Source organism: Benincasa hispida, chromosome 2 (genome assembly GCF_009727055.1).
Source record: "Benincasa hispida cultivar B227 chromosome 2, ASM972705v1, whole genome shotgun sequence".
NCBI lineage: Eukaryota > Viridiplantae > Streptophyta > Magnoliopsida > Cucurbitales > Cucurbitaceae > Benincasa > Benincasa hispida.
The window spans coordinates 60,092,213-60,107,638 of NC_052350.1; the positions used below are offsets into that span (position 1 = coordinate 60,092,213).

The 15,426-nt window shown below is 34.8% G+C and overlaps 2 protein-coding genes across 2 annotated transcripts; both read right to left on the reverse strand.

Annotated features, from left to right (window-relative positions):
* Positions 1-625: 625 nt before the first annotated feature.
* On the reverse strand, positions 626-2,370 carry LOC120070585. The gene has a single exon (XM_039022390.1). It carries the CDS (start codon positions 2,123-2,125, stop codon positions 1,142-1,144), a length of 984 nt encoding a protein of 327 aa, XP_038878318.1. The 5' UTR covers positions 2,126-2,370; the 3' UTR covers positions 626-1,141.
* A 5,460-nt stretch (positions 2,371-7,830) lies between these two features.
* Positions 7,831-12,988, reverse strand: LOC120071313 (G patch domain-containing protein 8). Its single transcript, XM_039023508.1, has 9 exons — positions 12,883-12,988; positions 11,984-12,046; positions 11,620-11,698; positions 11,261-11,447; positions 10,666-10,820; positions 10,274-10,417; positions 10,056-10,159; positions 9,775-9,934; positions 7,831-9,303 (listed from the first exon to the last, which is right to left on the reverse strand). The coding sequence occupies exons 3-9, from the start codon at positions 11,686-11,688 to the stop codon at positions 9,223-9,225; spliced, it is 900 nt and encodes a 299-aa protein (XP_038879436.1). The 5' UTR covers positions 11,689-11,698; positions 11,984-12,046; positions 12,883-12,988; the 3' UTR covers positions 7,831-9,222.
* Positions 12,989-15,426: the final 2,438 nt, after the last annotated feature.

Sequence of the window (15,426 nt, forward strand, 5' to 3'; positions counted from 1 at the left end):
CGAAGGAATAAAGATCAGTACAGCAACAAAATTAGCCGTTGCCACCAACTTCAAGAATTGGAAATTGGATTCCAAATCATGACAACTCATTTAACTTGAAATCATTTGATTACCCATTTCACCTAACCAGCAGCACTTGAGATTTATCAAACCTTTTCCATATCTGCCTATACAGCTGCCACCATCTGTCAAACAACTTAGCCAAAATGAGAGGGAATTAAATCAATTGCAGAAGACAACACTAACAGTTTCTCAACATTACTATTTGAATCTAAAAGAAAAACAAATTCTTCGCATGTCATAAGGTATTTCACAAGATCTTCAAGAATGGTGTATCTTTTACAGAAAACACTGCTCTTGTAAATCTTGATCACAACATGTTCTTGTATGGTGCCTCTTTCTCCTTTCCTTCTCAATATCAAAAGAAATGCTTCTTTGGGTACCTAAAATACTTTTTCACATTTTCAACATACAGCCAAATATCAAAAAAGAATTTGATATTTGGTTTTGATCACAAAAAAGTAATCTCAGCTTAATGCAAAGAAAACAAAAACATGCTACAAACTGAAGGCAGCTAGAAGTAATGAAAAAAAAAACAATCCAAAGCATTAAAACATCACAATAATGAGACAATGGAAACCCCCATCCAATTCATTCCATCACAATTCTGAGTCATTTTCTCTATGACAGTCACCAATCTTGAGACAAAAGAAGCAAAATAAACTATAACACTATCTCAAGAATGTCAAGAGTATAAGTTCATCAAAGTTGAGAGGGGGTTTCAGGAAACTAAAAGAAAAGAATGCAGTAGAATGCTGCAATAATGTGCAAAGTAACAGTCTCGCAGATACACAGAATAATGTTGAACTTCAATTAATCTACATTTTTTACACCATGCAAGGAGGGGCCTTTGAAAAGAGAATTCTGATAAACTCTAGACCACCCAAATCTCAACAAGGAATATCTGGAAAAAAATTCACAGGCATTGTAATATCCTCACTATATGAATTCCTAAAAAGAGCCAAGTCACACCCATACGAAAATAACTTAATAAATTTTTATACTTTAGAACCATATCATTTTGCAAAAGACCAAGGAAACAATGATGTGATCAATTCTTGGCTCTGTATCATCAAAAAGGCTATTTTGTGGTATTAACAATTCCTCCAATACGATCATGTTGCACATGCTCAACTTCGCCATTCTCATTCTCATTTCCAGACTTCTCCTTCTCATTTAAACCAATGTTGTTATTACTCTGTAAACGGTCAGCCTCAACATTTTTCTGCCTTACAGCTTCCTCCATGGAAGCAGCCACCTCGTTCTTCACCATAGACATCTGTCTCACAAACCCATTTAAGCTCTCCCTCCTCTGAGTTAAAGCACTACCAGTGTTGTTCAAAGTTGAAACTGCAGGGACCTCAAAAGGATTCTCCACTTTCACCATAGAACCCAAGTTCCTATTCCTCTCGTTCTCCTTCATCACCAAATTCCCAGAACCTGAAACCTCCATAGACGCCTCCTCCTTACGCCTAGCTCTTTCTCTAGCCAAAAGAAAACCAACATGCTCAAGAGCCTCTCTGGCTCTCTTCCTCGCCATAGCCGCCTCCCTCACTTTCCTCTCCGCATCCGCTCGCGCCACAATCACAGCCTTCCCCATCGAAGCAGAGGCAATCTTAGCCGCACAGAGCAACACGACGGCGGTCTTCCTGTCAATAGACTTAGGAGAAATCCGGGGTTTAGAGTCCAAATCGAAAAAAGAGAAATTGGGTTTGGCGCAGGGAGGGCAGAGATAAGAGGAGGTAGTAGACGAGAGAAGCTGAGGATCGGGACAAGCCGGATTAACAACGCAGTGAGAATGTGTAATAGAAGAACACTTCGAGCAAGTGAAACGATTGACAGGATGAGGAGACACGGAAAGATCATAGAACTGGAAACAAGAAGGGCAAAACGAACTGGGATGAAGGCGAAGAACGCAGGAAGTGCAAAGCCGACGATTAATGCCTCGTATACGAACGTGATGCAGAATCCACCGACCTTGAGAGCCGCAATTACCACACTCCTTCAGCATTTTCGTAGGGGGATTTGGGGTGGAAGGTGGAGGAGGAAGATGAGGGTGATTCATTGGGAGAGGGAATATAAAGAAAAACCCTATAAGGGTAAGAATCGAAGATGAAAAGAATGGCGGAATCAACCTTAGAAGGGAATAGAGGGTTTTGATAGGGTTTGGCGGTGATTTTGACTCTGTTCAGTTATGGTTTCAAAAGTTGAAGGAGGGGGAAACTCGTTGTGTGGAGTTGCAGAGAAATTCAAATTAGGGTTTGCAAATTTGCACTCACTATTGGAGAAGACAACGAAACCATTTTGAATATTCTAATAAAAATTGGAAAAAAAAAACTAATTATTTATTTTGTATTTTGAATTTCATAAAATTAATATGGCCATGTTTTTTTTTCCTCCTATTTGACTGGAGTTATAAATTGAAATTGATATTATATTTTAAATTATTTTGCTAAAATTGTCTTCTTATCACACCACAATTTCAATCTGTTTTTAAGTCAACAAAATAAAAAGTTGGCCAAGACAAGACAGATATATAGGGAAAATTAAAAAGATGTTGTCTTTTTAGAAACTATTAGAAAAATATTATTATCTTCAACTATTTGTAAAAATATTATTTTTTTAATAACTTGAGGGTTCAAAATTCGACCTTGTCCAAAATGAGTAAGAAAGAGGAAGAGTAAGAGAGAGAGCGAGATTATGAGAGAGAGCGAGACTATGAGAGAGAGCGAGACTATGAGGGAGAGCGAGATAGCGAGATTTTGATAGAGAGGGAGAGTACACTTCAATTTTTGGGTCATCCGTACAATTTTTTTTTTTTTTAATTATTACACATTCCACCTTCTTCTTTCTTTCTTCCTTTCTTTTTTTTTTCTTTTTTCTTTTTTTTTTTTTTTAATTTTTCATTTTATAAAAATAATTTTCTTCTTTCTTTCTTCCTTTCTTTTTTCTTTTCTTTTTTTAATTTTTTATTTTATAAAAATAATTTATAAATTTTTTTTATTATTTTATTTAAACTCTAAAAAGAATGAAATTTTGAGAGCGAGAGCGAGATAGCGAGATTTTGATAGAGAGCAAGAGTTACATTCAATTTTTGGGTCATCCGTACAATTTTTTTTTTTTTTTTTAATTATTACACATTCCACCTTCTTTCTTTCTTCATTTCTTTTTTTTTAATTTTATTTTATAAAAATAATTTCTAAAAATATTTTATATTTTATTTAAACTCTAAAAAAAATAAATTAAAAAAATAATATCTCATAAAATAAAAAAATGTAAATTAAATATCTCATTTATATAAAAAATTACAAAAATCAATGTGTCCCACAAGGCGGACGTCGTCGATTTCGAGCTGGTTGTCGTTGTTGACTTCGAACTTGAGATTGCTCGGGTCGGTTCTTCTTGATGTTGCTCTGGTACCTCTGCACGCTTCATAATATAAAAACAAACCCCGACATGTCCATGCACGTATGAAGACGAAGGACCAACCTCTGAGTCATAATGTTCTGAACCAAATGCTGGCATCATCATCATCAGACTAACATAATCAGTTTGACTTTGCGTCTACATCATAGGGGGCAACTCTTCCACATTATGTGCAACCTCATCAAACTCATCCTCTTCTCGAACAGGTCCTCTATGTCTAGGAGCTGGTGGAGGAATAATAGGTATATCATACATATAATGAATTTCCTCCATATAGCTTTGGTTGTCACTACGTATAGCAAGAACCTGGTTCAGATCATTCGCAACCTCACGGAGTACTGTTGTTCGATCTCTGTGAATTATAAAACCATTAGACAATATTTAAAATAAATTTGAATTAAAAATAATTAGATAATATTAATTCATTTACCAGATGACCCACAGTTGCTCCGGACGAGTGACGTAGCACCTTGTGATATTATTATGCCAATGAATATATTCTGGAGTGACATCTGTGTCAAACTGTTCAAGAGAAACCCCCACTGCAATAAATCTTGCACGATAGTGCCATCGCACTACCGAATGTGCAACTTTTTCGGACCAATCTCCAGTCCTTAGGTCAATATCATGTAGTACGGGTTCAGTATTACAAGGAGATGGGACATCCTGCTGAAAACCGAATTGTCTCATCACCTTGTCAGGAAGATGCCACTCACTGATGAGAAAACATATGAGAGGACTCATCGTCTGCCATATGTTTTGATATTCGTACAAAAAATTAGGCAAAGTATGCATAATAATTTTGTACGGCTCCCAAATAACCTGAAACACAAAATATTATATTAGAGAATATTGGCTGACTACATGTGTGGTTGTCCTAGTCACACAAAATTTGTCTCTCCACCTAAATTTTTAAATTGATAATTTAGAATTTAAATTAACTAGATCAGTGATATAAAAATTAAATTGAATTAAAACAACATATTGAGAACCGTAGGCTCGTCCAACTAACTAAGTGTCATTAACATGTTGTAGCTATGGAGCCATTGTTGGAAATCGCTCCTAAGCCCATAGTTGCAAAAGTATGAGAGGCCCAGCTATATCTCGAACCTCAGGTCTTGTTGCTTTGCATAGTTGTCTATACAACCATGCCAAGCATGCTCCACTCCCAGAATACCGCCCTGCATCATGGAGGTTAGTTAACAGTGGCAGGAACATCAAGTGAACAAAATGACTTGATTTATCTGAAAACAAACTTTCATCCATCATTTGTAGTATATATGCTCGCGCATATCTTATGACAGTTTCCTCGTTTGCATCATCTGTGAGCTCACGAAATTGTGTTCCTAACCATATTAAACTTAACCTCGATCCTTTAATCTTGTCGGCAGGTGGGGTCACACCAAGGTATAATTGACAAACTTCTGACCAGACATCGTACATCACTCTGGTGACCGGCTCACCGTCAACAGGTAACCCCAACAAGACTTCTATGTCTTGTAGAGTGATAGTGCACTCTCCAACAGACATATGAAATGTATGCGTCTCGGGCCTCCATCTCTCGACCAAGGCTATGATTAGATGCCAGTCCAACTGAATAAATCCTAATTTGGCAATCCCACAGAATCCAGATGTGTGCAATAGTAGTAGTATTCGAGGGTGGAGTGGGATAGTGGGCTGGAGAACTACCTCTCAACGCCTGCAAGATATTTCTCCAATAGTATGATCTCGTCATACAATAGATGATCGATGAATGTACTGGTCGTACAAAACATCGAGATCAACAGGTCCTGGGTTTAAAGCCATGATCTGGAAAAAAAATATTTATTTCTCAATTAAAAAAATATTTGTTTCTCAATTAGAAGAATGATGTACAACTTAATTAAAAGAATAATGTACAACTTAATTAAAAAAATAATGTACAACTTAATTAAAAGAATATTTTAATAATGTTCTTTTGAGGCTAGTAAATTCCACACTGTTAAGTAAATTCTTTTGAGGCTAGTAAATTCCACAACTTAATTAAAAGAATATTTTAATAAAGAAAATTGGATATACAATAAAAAAAATGAGGATCTCGCTCAAGCGAGACCCTCAAGCATTGCTTTAACAAACTGTCTTCCTAGCGATGCTCACGAGATTCAGCCCACATTTCTAACGAGATTCCCTTCTAGAGCGAGATTCCCATCACAAAATTAGCGAGATTTCCTTCTAGAGTGAGATCTTCATCACAAAATTAGTAAGATTTCCTTCACCCACTTATCTTCCTTGTCGAGGGTTGAAGTTTCGACTTATGTATGTCAAAACTTCAACCTTTGACAACCTAATATACACCATCACAAAATTAGCGAGATTTCCTTCTAGAGCGAGATCCTCATCACAAAATTAGCGAGATTTTCTTTTCCTTGTCGAGGGTTAAACTTCAACCTTCGACAACCCTAATATCATATTGTTTCCAAGTTTTTCTTTGTTTTTCGAGTTCTCAACGTTTGACCTCTACATTAATCGAATCCTCAACCCTCGATTTCTAGCCTCAAACTCCCAAAACAATAATATTTCTCTAATAAGTTTCAAAACAAAAATATTTCTCTAATAAGTTTTGAAAACAACAATATTAATATTAAAGGTCCCAGATATAGATCATGATTATAAATATCAACTATTTAAAATTTTGAAAAGAAGAGTTGAGAGTTTGTAAATAATAGTAGATATTTAAATAATGAAAGAAAATAGGAAAAAGTTTGTTAACACTTTATACATCTAGAAAGTATTAAGATTTTATACATAAAATATAAAATATGTGTGCTTTTAATATATCTCTTTTTAAGTTGGAAGAAATTTAATATAAAGTGGCCAAAATGAGTATAACTCAAGTGACATAGTGCTTGTACTATCAACTTCAAAGTTAGAGATTTGATTCCCCTACCACACATATTGTCAAAGAAAAAAAAAAGAAAAAGAATTGAGCTACAACACTTAACTCTACTAGAGAAAACGTCCTTAGACCTAGCTTGAACATGCCAAGGAATGTTGACCAAGAAGAACATACGGGCAATGTCAAGACGAATGTCGACCAAGAACAAGTTTGATCAAACCTAGCTATGTAGTGCAATTGTTGAAAAAAAAAACATTTAAATACTATTTGTGCCTATACTTTTGACTTTGGTTCATTTGGTTCTTGTCATTGGTTCATTTGGTTCTAGAGGAAGAGTTAAGTTTAAGATGGAACAAACAGAGTTGACATGTGAGAATGTATAATAGAAGAATACCTTAATTGGTTAGTGGGGATAAATCAGGCCAGAATTCAAAAGAATTGGGGTAAGTATTTGTTCTCATACAACAGAAGTGGAAAGACACTAAAGGAGAGGAATATACTCCTTTATTTTTATAATCGTTGAAATTGTATGACGAACCTTTTTGTTCTAGGGATACGACCTTGATATGTTATGATTTTTATCAATAGGCTTGGTTTATAATTCTAAAGTGATAGTAGTCTTAATAAATAAGTAAGAAAAGAGCTAAGATTCCAGAAAGGAAGCTTTATGGGAGTAAGAAAGAAAACCATTTTTAGACAAAGAAGATAAAGAAAACAAAACAAGAGTGGCTAGAAAAGCCCGGGAGATTCTATGGGAAATTAAAAACGTCAAAATGAGTTACAATTTATAAATAGAAAGATGAGAAGATGACATGCAAAGGATATTCATTATATTAGGTTTATTTATGTTCTCTTGGTCCTTGCTCGCGGGGCAGCATACCATAAAGAAAAGAAAGAAGGAAAAAAAAAAAACTCATCTTTCATTGGGCCCTAAAAGCAAGAAGATGCAAAGCAGATGATTAAGCCTCGTCAATTAACATGATGTAGAATTCAACTTTGCAATTTTTACGATTCATCAACCATTGCATTGGAGTATTTGGATTAATCATCTAGCACAACACAAGTGAAAGAGGAAGAAGAGGGTGATTCTTTGATGGGAGGAAATATAAAGAAAAACTCTAATACAAATAAGATTATGTAGAACACAAAAGAAAGAGCAGAATCAACCGCGTGATGAAGTTGACGAGAAAATAGATGAATAAACATGTATAAAGGCTAGAGGGTTTGAAATTTTTAAGATTTCTTTATGTTTTCGACCGTTTAATTTCAATTTTAAAAAGTTAGAAGGAGAAAAAGTTGGATGAGTTGAAAAGAAATTGATTTTTTTTTTGAAAAGGTAATTCATAAATGCCAATCAAGGAGGCAAGGGAAACACCAAGTCAACATTATTTTCATCCAATACCCAACTCGGCAAATTCGTAGCCTAACTACGACCATCATTTTTGGAAGAATAAAAAAAATCCACATGATTATCAAAACCAATAGCAAAGCGGGCTACACAGTAAGCAACCTTATTACAAGCATGCAGGTAAAACGAAAAGGAAACATCTGGCTTGCTAACGCATAAAATTCATCAATTGCATTCTTAACCTAAGCAGTTATTGACCATATTAACCATCTCCCTAACATCCGATTCAACCACCAGAACAAGGGAGGGGAAAAGAAGAGAGGAAAATTAACCCTCGATGATAGTTTGAGCTTCTAAAAATTTGATAGACCAATCCTTGGAAAGACCACCTCACGCTGTCACTTCTCTTATCTTTGTTCCAAGATACATCAGCATTCAACTTCCACTCGTTCAGGCGAGAGGCACCATTGACTTGACTCGCTTTCCTTCAAGCTGGGTCGCAGAACAAGCTTTTCAACCATCCACCCCAGAGCTCTGAAGGATGCCAATCAGACCTATACACCACAAAGAGGCGCTACATGTTAGGGATGTACTTAAGCCAGATAAACTTGGCCATCTTGCAAGTCAATAGGACGTGAGACACGGTCTCATAATTTTTTCTCCAAAACAAACACAGAGCATTAGTATTGATTTCTTTCTTTGCGATATTGACCTTAATTTAATTTCTCGCTACTATTTGATTAATGCACATGTTAAACATTGAACAATTCATGGTTCATGAATTTCAATCAAAATTTGGCTTCAAGGTAGTTTTTTTCTGGATTATTATTAATTTTTAAATATAGACATTACCTTCAGACCAAAAAGATATTTCAACCTTCATTTAAACTCTAAACTCACTGAAAATTATTTTGTAAGTTGGGGTGGTTTAAACTAATATCAATTATCATGAAGAAAACATGTAAATATCCAAACCCTTAAACAGGCATTGTAAACTTACAAATAATTTGTGTTTAATCTAAATAAGAATATTCACACACACACACACATATAAAGTTGTGTAAAAAACAAAGTGGCTGCCATTAATTTTATGAATAATTTGAATAAGATAATTGAATAGTAATCAATCCATGCCAGTATAAATACATATTCTCAAGACTTGTGACATAACAAACTTCGACAATGGTTTAAGATTACAATATTATCCAGTCTCATTTGCAAGATCTAGTTATAATAACAGAACGCATCAGAACTACAAGTTTGTCTAAGGATATTGTCTGGAGTATGATACTTGTATGGATATCTCTTCATCAGACTAAATTGGCTTGAAAACAAGATTGACACCAAACTTGTAGCTGATACATGAATTAACAGTCTAATAGTGAGTAACAAGTTTAAACAAGACTATCTATTGGCATGAGATTACATGAACTCAACTTAAGGGCGAGAAGATGTTCCTTGAAGATACAACCCTCAAAATGCTGATACAAGATGCAACTTGGGAACTGTTTTGCTATTCGTCATCGCTATCATTCCTGAAAACTGAAGCTACGGGTGCTACTTTTGGTTTCTTTGTGGCTCCACCAAAAATGTTCTGCAATAACACAAGTCCGGAATAAATTAGATAGGAGTTTTCAATTCCTATTGCTAGTACCATGAAGAAGACAAATTCTATCCCAAGAAGAAAGAAGAAAGCATGAGCAATGCTTGATTAGTTCCAAACATGGAACATTTGAGCTGCTTTGCTCCGATGGGAACTGGATATTCTGCTAACTGGTTACTTATTGAATCCTAAACACTCCAAAAGATGTACCAGATACTTCATTATCATTACTCATCATGTAGATGGGTGGCACCTTTAGAATGAGCAATCAAGCCCCAATTAATTTCAGAATCAATCGTAATTATAAAAAGAAAAGGAAGAGAAAAAAGAAAATTCAGAATTGATTACGAAAAGATGTTATAAACAAAGAATGCCAGATCGTGTCAAGCAGAATCTTCTTAGTTTAGGTCTAATGGTATCATTGTTTGTCACATTGTAATTTCATTATGGCTTTAGCTTTACCTTCGAGGTGCCACCTTTAGAAGAGAAACCAAATTTTAATGTTTTCCGCTGATCCTGATCAGCAAGTGATGTAGCATTTCTAAGTTCAGTAGAAACAGGAGCCTCGGCTGCTGTTTCTTGTTGTTCCAGCATCTGCAGCTGCTTCTTACGGGCATCCGCACTATTTTAACATGAAAGAACATATAACAAAATCACACAAAATGAAAATATAAAGAGAAACTGAAAATGGGAATAAAAAAAGATCTTTTTGAAAAAAGAAAAGTGAGGGAAAAAAGAGATACATTTGAGCAAATTTTGCCATCTCTCTCTCTTCACGTTGCTGTTCCCGTTTGTTTCTGTCATCTCGGCTGCTTGATCCATGCATTTCTCTCATTTCTTTAAAACGCTGCAATCTCATCCAACAATGCTTTAGATTCAATGGAACTTCAAAGGACATCCAACGAAAGAAAGGAGAACGATGATTTTGCTACAGCGACTACTTAAGAGAACTATTTCCTACCTTTCTATGATTATGATCATATGAGCTGAGATGAGCTTCAAATTCCATTGCCAATTTGTACTGTTTGTTGCAAAGATCACAATAGAAAACCTTGCGTATTTCTTTGACCTCAGTTTGAATCTTCTCCTCACGTTCTGCTAAAACCTGGATTTTCATAATGTGCACGAAGCAGGCAGTAGAAGCCACCAGGTAATAAAAACTGCAGGAAAATCTGAAGACCTTCCAAAGTTGATGGTCCCCTATGATATACCATTCCCGCTAAAAGACAGGCATATATGCTATATGCTGCCTTCTGCTATTTGATATGAGTTTCAGAAAGAGGAAAGCATCAACCTCAAAGCCTTAGCTAATAATTATTCATTTTTCCCAACTGTATGATAAAAATGACATACCTCCCGCTTTTTGGCATGTTCTTCTGTCTCTTCCACCTCAACATCAAGCTTTTTCCGCTGGATATTTTCTTCTGCAGTGAAAAAATCATCTTCTTCTTGTTTTCCAATTCCTAGTTTGGGATCTCTCATTCCAGATTTTATTGGCTCAATAATTCCTACACCATCAAAAGTTCCTATTATTTTCAAAACGCTAGACCAACAAGTACCAATTAAGGATTAATTTTGGATGTACATTCAGAGAACTATATTTGAAAGAAGAATAACCGAGAAGATTTTTGAAACCATAAGAGGACTTTTTCTTTTTATATTCCTATTTAAGTTCAAAATTTCTACTTCTAAAAAGCACCTAAATTAGGGATATATTTCTGCCATATCAGGTAGCACTACCAAATGAGTCCTACTTGCATCCAGAGTGAAATATAAAGCAAACGGATGACATTTGCATGCAAGGTCTTTGAGGGAAAGCAAAGAGAAGACCACTAAATACTTAGAGAATCTAAGGTTCATGAGCAAAACTATAGAAAATAATACACTAAAAGTCAGATTGCACAATGAATGAGCAGAGCAGGGTTTCATATCCAGAAAAACACAATACCTTGCTCATCCTTCCCTAGTCCCTTCCCTTTCCAGCCCATCTTCTGGAGAAGCCTATATCCCACATTTGATGAAGTTAATTGTGTGTCCAATGATGCTTGTTCCACATTATCAAGATCAACATTTTCTGTTGGTTTATGGTTGATGGGCAAGCGAAAATCATCTATAAAGTCATCAGCAAGAGATCCCTAATATTCCCACCAAAGACAGAAATATGTGAAACATTAAATATCACAAAACCATACTTCCTATTATTTTATTATTACTATTATTTTAAAATGGGAAGTAGAATTCATAAGTCAGAAGTTTAGATAGACATATATTGAGTGTTTCCAGTTTGACATGATCACTCATTCATACCTGCTCCTGAGCATAGCCTTTATTTGAGTTGTTTGTTTCCAGTCTACTACTGTAACCCCGATAATCCATTTTGTATTGCCTATAATTATATCATACGGTTATTACAATTACAAATTGAAATTTGAAGCACAAGAATAACAGGTTAGAAAGTTCTAAAGTAAAAATGAAAACAATTAAATGTCCGTTTGGATTGATTTGAGAAAAAAGTGTTTTTCAAAAAACTAATTTTTATATAAACACTTTTGATAAAAACTGAATAAAATAAACTTGAAAAGCTATTTTGAGTGGTTGTCAAACACTCTAATTTCTTTCCAAAATGACTTATTTTTTAAATTAAACTCTTGAAAATGTACTCCAAACACACCCTGAGTGAGAAGAATATGTCAAATCCACTTCTGTGTCATTTCTAAATAGCACTTTGTGAAAACTGCAAACATGAAAAATAAAAAAACGATCAATTTTATCAATGGTTTTTAAAATATTCATCATGAGTTGACCAAAATGGCCAAACGGACAACCCATGGTTGTTACATCCCAGGAACACCAAAATTGTAGCACTTGCAAGTTGCTAGTAAAACAGATGCATATAACAGAATCTCAAGCAAGCACAATATTGAAGTTGGTTAAAAAGATTGTATTTTTTGTTTATTTCATTATGCGGTTGCTTTTAGTTAACATTCAGCACGATTCTAGCTTTATTCAATAAACCTGAAGGTTTGAAGGTTTTGTCAAGAAAATAACCTCCGAAAGCAGAAGGGTTGTAGTGTTGGGGGTCTTTGGGCAATCTGGTCGTGGATCCTTAATATCCCTATTTCCCCCTTAACGAAACCATACTTTTATAGAAAAATTGAGCGAATCTACAACGGGCATACAAAAAACAGCCAACAACAAGAAAAGGAAGAGCTTCAACAGTTAAGAATAAGGAAGATGAGGAGGGAAATATACGTTCCCCGTCCAATTCTTCCACAACAAATTCTCTTCAAGATTAATTGGCTACAACGAGATGTACAAACCCATGATCATAAATGATCGCACAGAGAGCCGGAAGTAAAATCGAAACTACCATGAAGGAGGAATCAGAAGTTAACAATTTTCCTCAAAAGCATGCAATGGAAATTCATCAAAGTAACTAATTTATTAAGAAGTAGAAAAAGCAATGAAATTCCACAGCCCTAGACGAACACAGGACCAAACAAATGGCGTCGGCGACATAGAAAGAAAAATTGATGGCAGTATCAAAGGGAATTGTAAGTGGAAAAGTACCAGAAATTGAGAGAAATTAGGTCAACAAGATGGAAAATTGGTTGTTTCAACGAGCACCTTGAGAAGCTGCGTTGCGATGCGACGGACCTCGTGCACAAATGGCAACAAGAGAGACGGCTGCTCAATTAATTTAAAACAAAAACAAAATATATATTGGGCCCAACCTCGTGGCCTGTCAGCCCAGCATCAATAGGCCCAAATGATTAGGGGTAATTTTTTTTTTTTTTTTGGAGAATTTGGTCTGGATAGCTAAACTCCCATAATGATTTTGAGATATCACTAAAGCCATGTTTACCGATCCATAATCAAAATTGGTGTAATCGTAATGAAATTTGATTGATATATCAATCGTAATGGGTCACAATCACAAATGTTATTAGATTGCTTTTAATCACATTTACTTAAAATTGTAAATCTGACGCATTTATTATTCCTGTTACCATTAGGGTCAAACAATAATGGTAAAGATAAAGATAACCATAATAGAAAATGTGACCGTTCATAATCCTCATACTGTAAAACCATCATTCTCTATAAACAGTAACGGTAAAGTTAATGGAATAATGATAGAGATTGTTGATGAAGAGTTTTAAGCCTTTACTTAATTGTCTAGTTTCAAGTTATTAGTAATTAGTAATTAAGTGAAAGAAACGATTGTTTTCAAAAGGGACAATTCAGATCAAAGACTTCTAGATCTAGGTGTTCTCTTATCTGGTTGAAGAGTTAAAACAATCGTGTCTAGTAATTCCATTGATGAAATGTATTCCCTAGAACGTCTCTTTGTTGAAAATCTCCATTCTTGATCACTTTATTTGCTTAGATTAGTTTAATTTACTTTCATCACAAGTTGGTCCCCTAAATAAAATTGGAATGATCTCTAAAATAGCTAAAAGATTATCAAACTGATTCCCTGAGGATAATACTTGGTCAATACTGTTTTAACTATATTTTAATTTGACATGTGTGATTACACTCTCATCAAGTTTTTGGTGTTGTTGCTAGAAAATTAACCTTTTATTTCTTTTAATATTTATGAGATTTGACTAATCTTAATTAAAGATGGAAATTAATTTTTTTCCTTTATTTTCTTGTTTCTGCATTTTGTTTGATTTTTGTTTTTTGAGTCATTTTTTCGTTGATTTATTTGATGTTTGCATGATATGACTTATAATTACTTGTGTCATTATGGGTTATCCCAACCTAACTTAGGTCCAACACCACCACCACCATCCTTTAATCCTAAACCCTTACCCATTGAGCTACCCTTCCCATGATTATGTAAGCTATAGTCCAATCCCAATAGAGGAGAAACTTTCTTTAGAAGACTAACTTAGAAAGTTTGTCTTAGAGTCTAGAGTAAAGAGGTTTTGTAGAGAGGAGTTAGAAAGGTTGGATAGGCTTGAACCTCAAGTGGTAGATATTGAGGCTGCTCTAAACCATATTATTAATATAAACAACTTAGTTTGATAGTTGATACACTTAGAACCTTGAGTGAGGATGATGTTTCTGATGCCACTGAGGTAGAGAGTGTTGGGATATATGCCCAAAGCCTCGTAGTTAATTTGTTATTTGAAATAATGGTTGATTACTTATATATGCAATTATCTGTTAAAGAAAGATCCAAGGTTATTTTATGAAACTTGAACAGTATGTGGAAGACATATAAGTGGATCATGTTCAAGTAGTAATTTAAAAGTATATAGATAAGGTTGGGTGTTTTATCTTAGTGATATTACCGATACAACCTACTTTGTAATTGTTATAAGAGTTGCAAAGTGTTACAAACGATTTGATTCTAATCGTTCATGTGGAAACATGCGAATGGAGGTATTCTGTACAAAGAGATTGTATAAGACCAAACAACGAAATGATTAATCTCTTTTTATAACATCATTGAGTGAAGAGATTAATATTTTTCATAGGATGACCACAAGTAACTTGATCTTAATCTTGAGTGGGTTATGAACTCTTGTCTATGAAGGTAGTCATTTGATTTGTATAGGTGAGAGTGGCCCAACGCGCTGACTTAATAGGCCTACCATTTTGGAGATTTTTCCGAGTAGGGAGCTAGAAACATAGCTGCACAAGATGAAATTCATTCCCTTCCGCCTTTGGGTAACTAGATGAATTGCTTTCTTAAGTGCTAACTCTGGGTTTTGAACAATGAGACCCCTTCCTCTCACTGGCTCTAGTAGGTTTTGTTTATGGAACAGGTTGTTTAGTAGAGAATCAGTGGGACTTAAGGAGTTAGATGTAATTACAAGGGTAAAATGATAATTTGACCCAACTTTAATTATGAGTGATTCGTGAAAGGTTGCCTTATTATTGTTTGGTTATATCCGTGGATGTAGAAATATATCTATAGTGCGAAGAATGTAGCTGTGAGTCTTTAGTGGAATGACCTGCAGTTAATAAATGTTGATTAATTTAATTAAAGAGTTTAATTAATTAATCTCGTATCATTGAAGCTTATAATCTGTAGGTCCATTAGGTCACCTGCTAGCTCACTAAAGGTAAAGCAAGAATAATATAATTTTAGATTAA

Excerpts from the sequence above, each read along its gene's own strand:
- LOC120070585 (XM_039022390.1), bottom strand. The coding sequence starts at position 2,125 with ATGAATCACCCTCATCTTCCTCCTCCACCTTCCACCCCAAATCCCCCT.
- LOC120071313 (XM_039023508.1), bottom strand. The coding sequence starts at position 11,688 with ATGGATTATCGGGGTTACAGTAGTAGACTGGAAACAAACAACTCAAAT. Across the intron at positions 11,448-11,619 it reads AAGGCTATGCTCAGGAGCAG|GGATCTCTTGCTGATGACTT; the intron begins GTATGAATGAGT and ends TGGGAATATTAG. Across the intron at positions 9,935-10,055 it reads ATGGCAAAATTTGCTCAAAT|TGCGGATGCCCGTAAGAAGC; the intron begins GTATCTCTTTTT and ends ATGTTAAAATAG.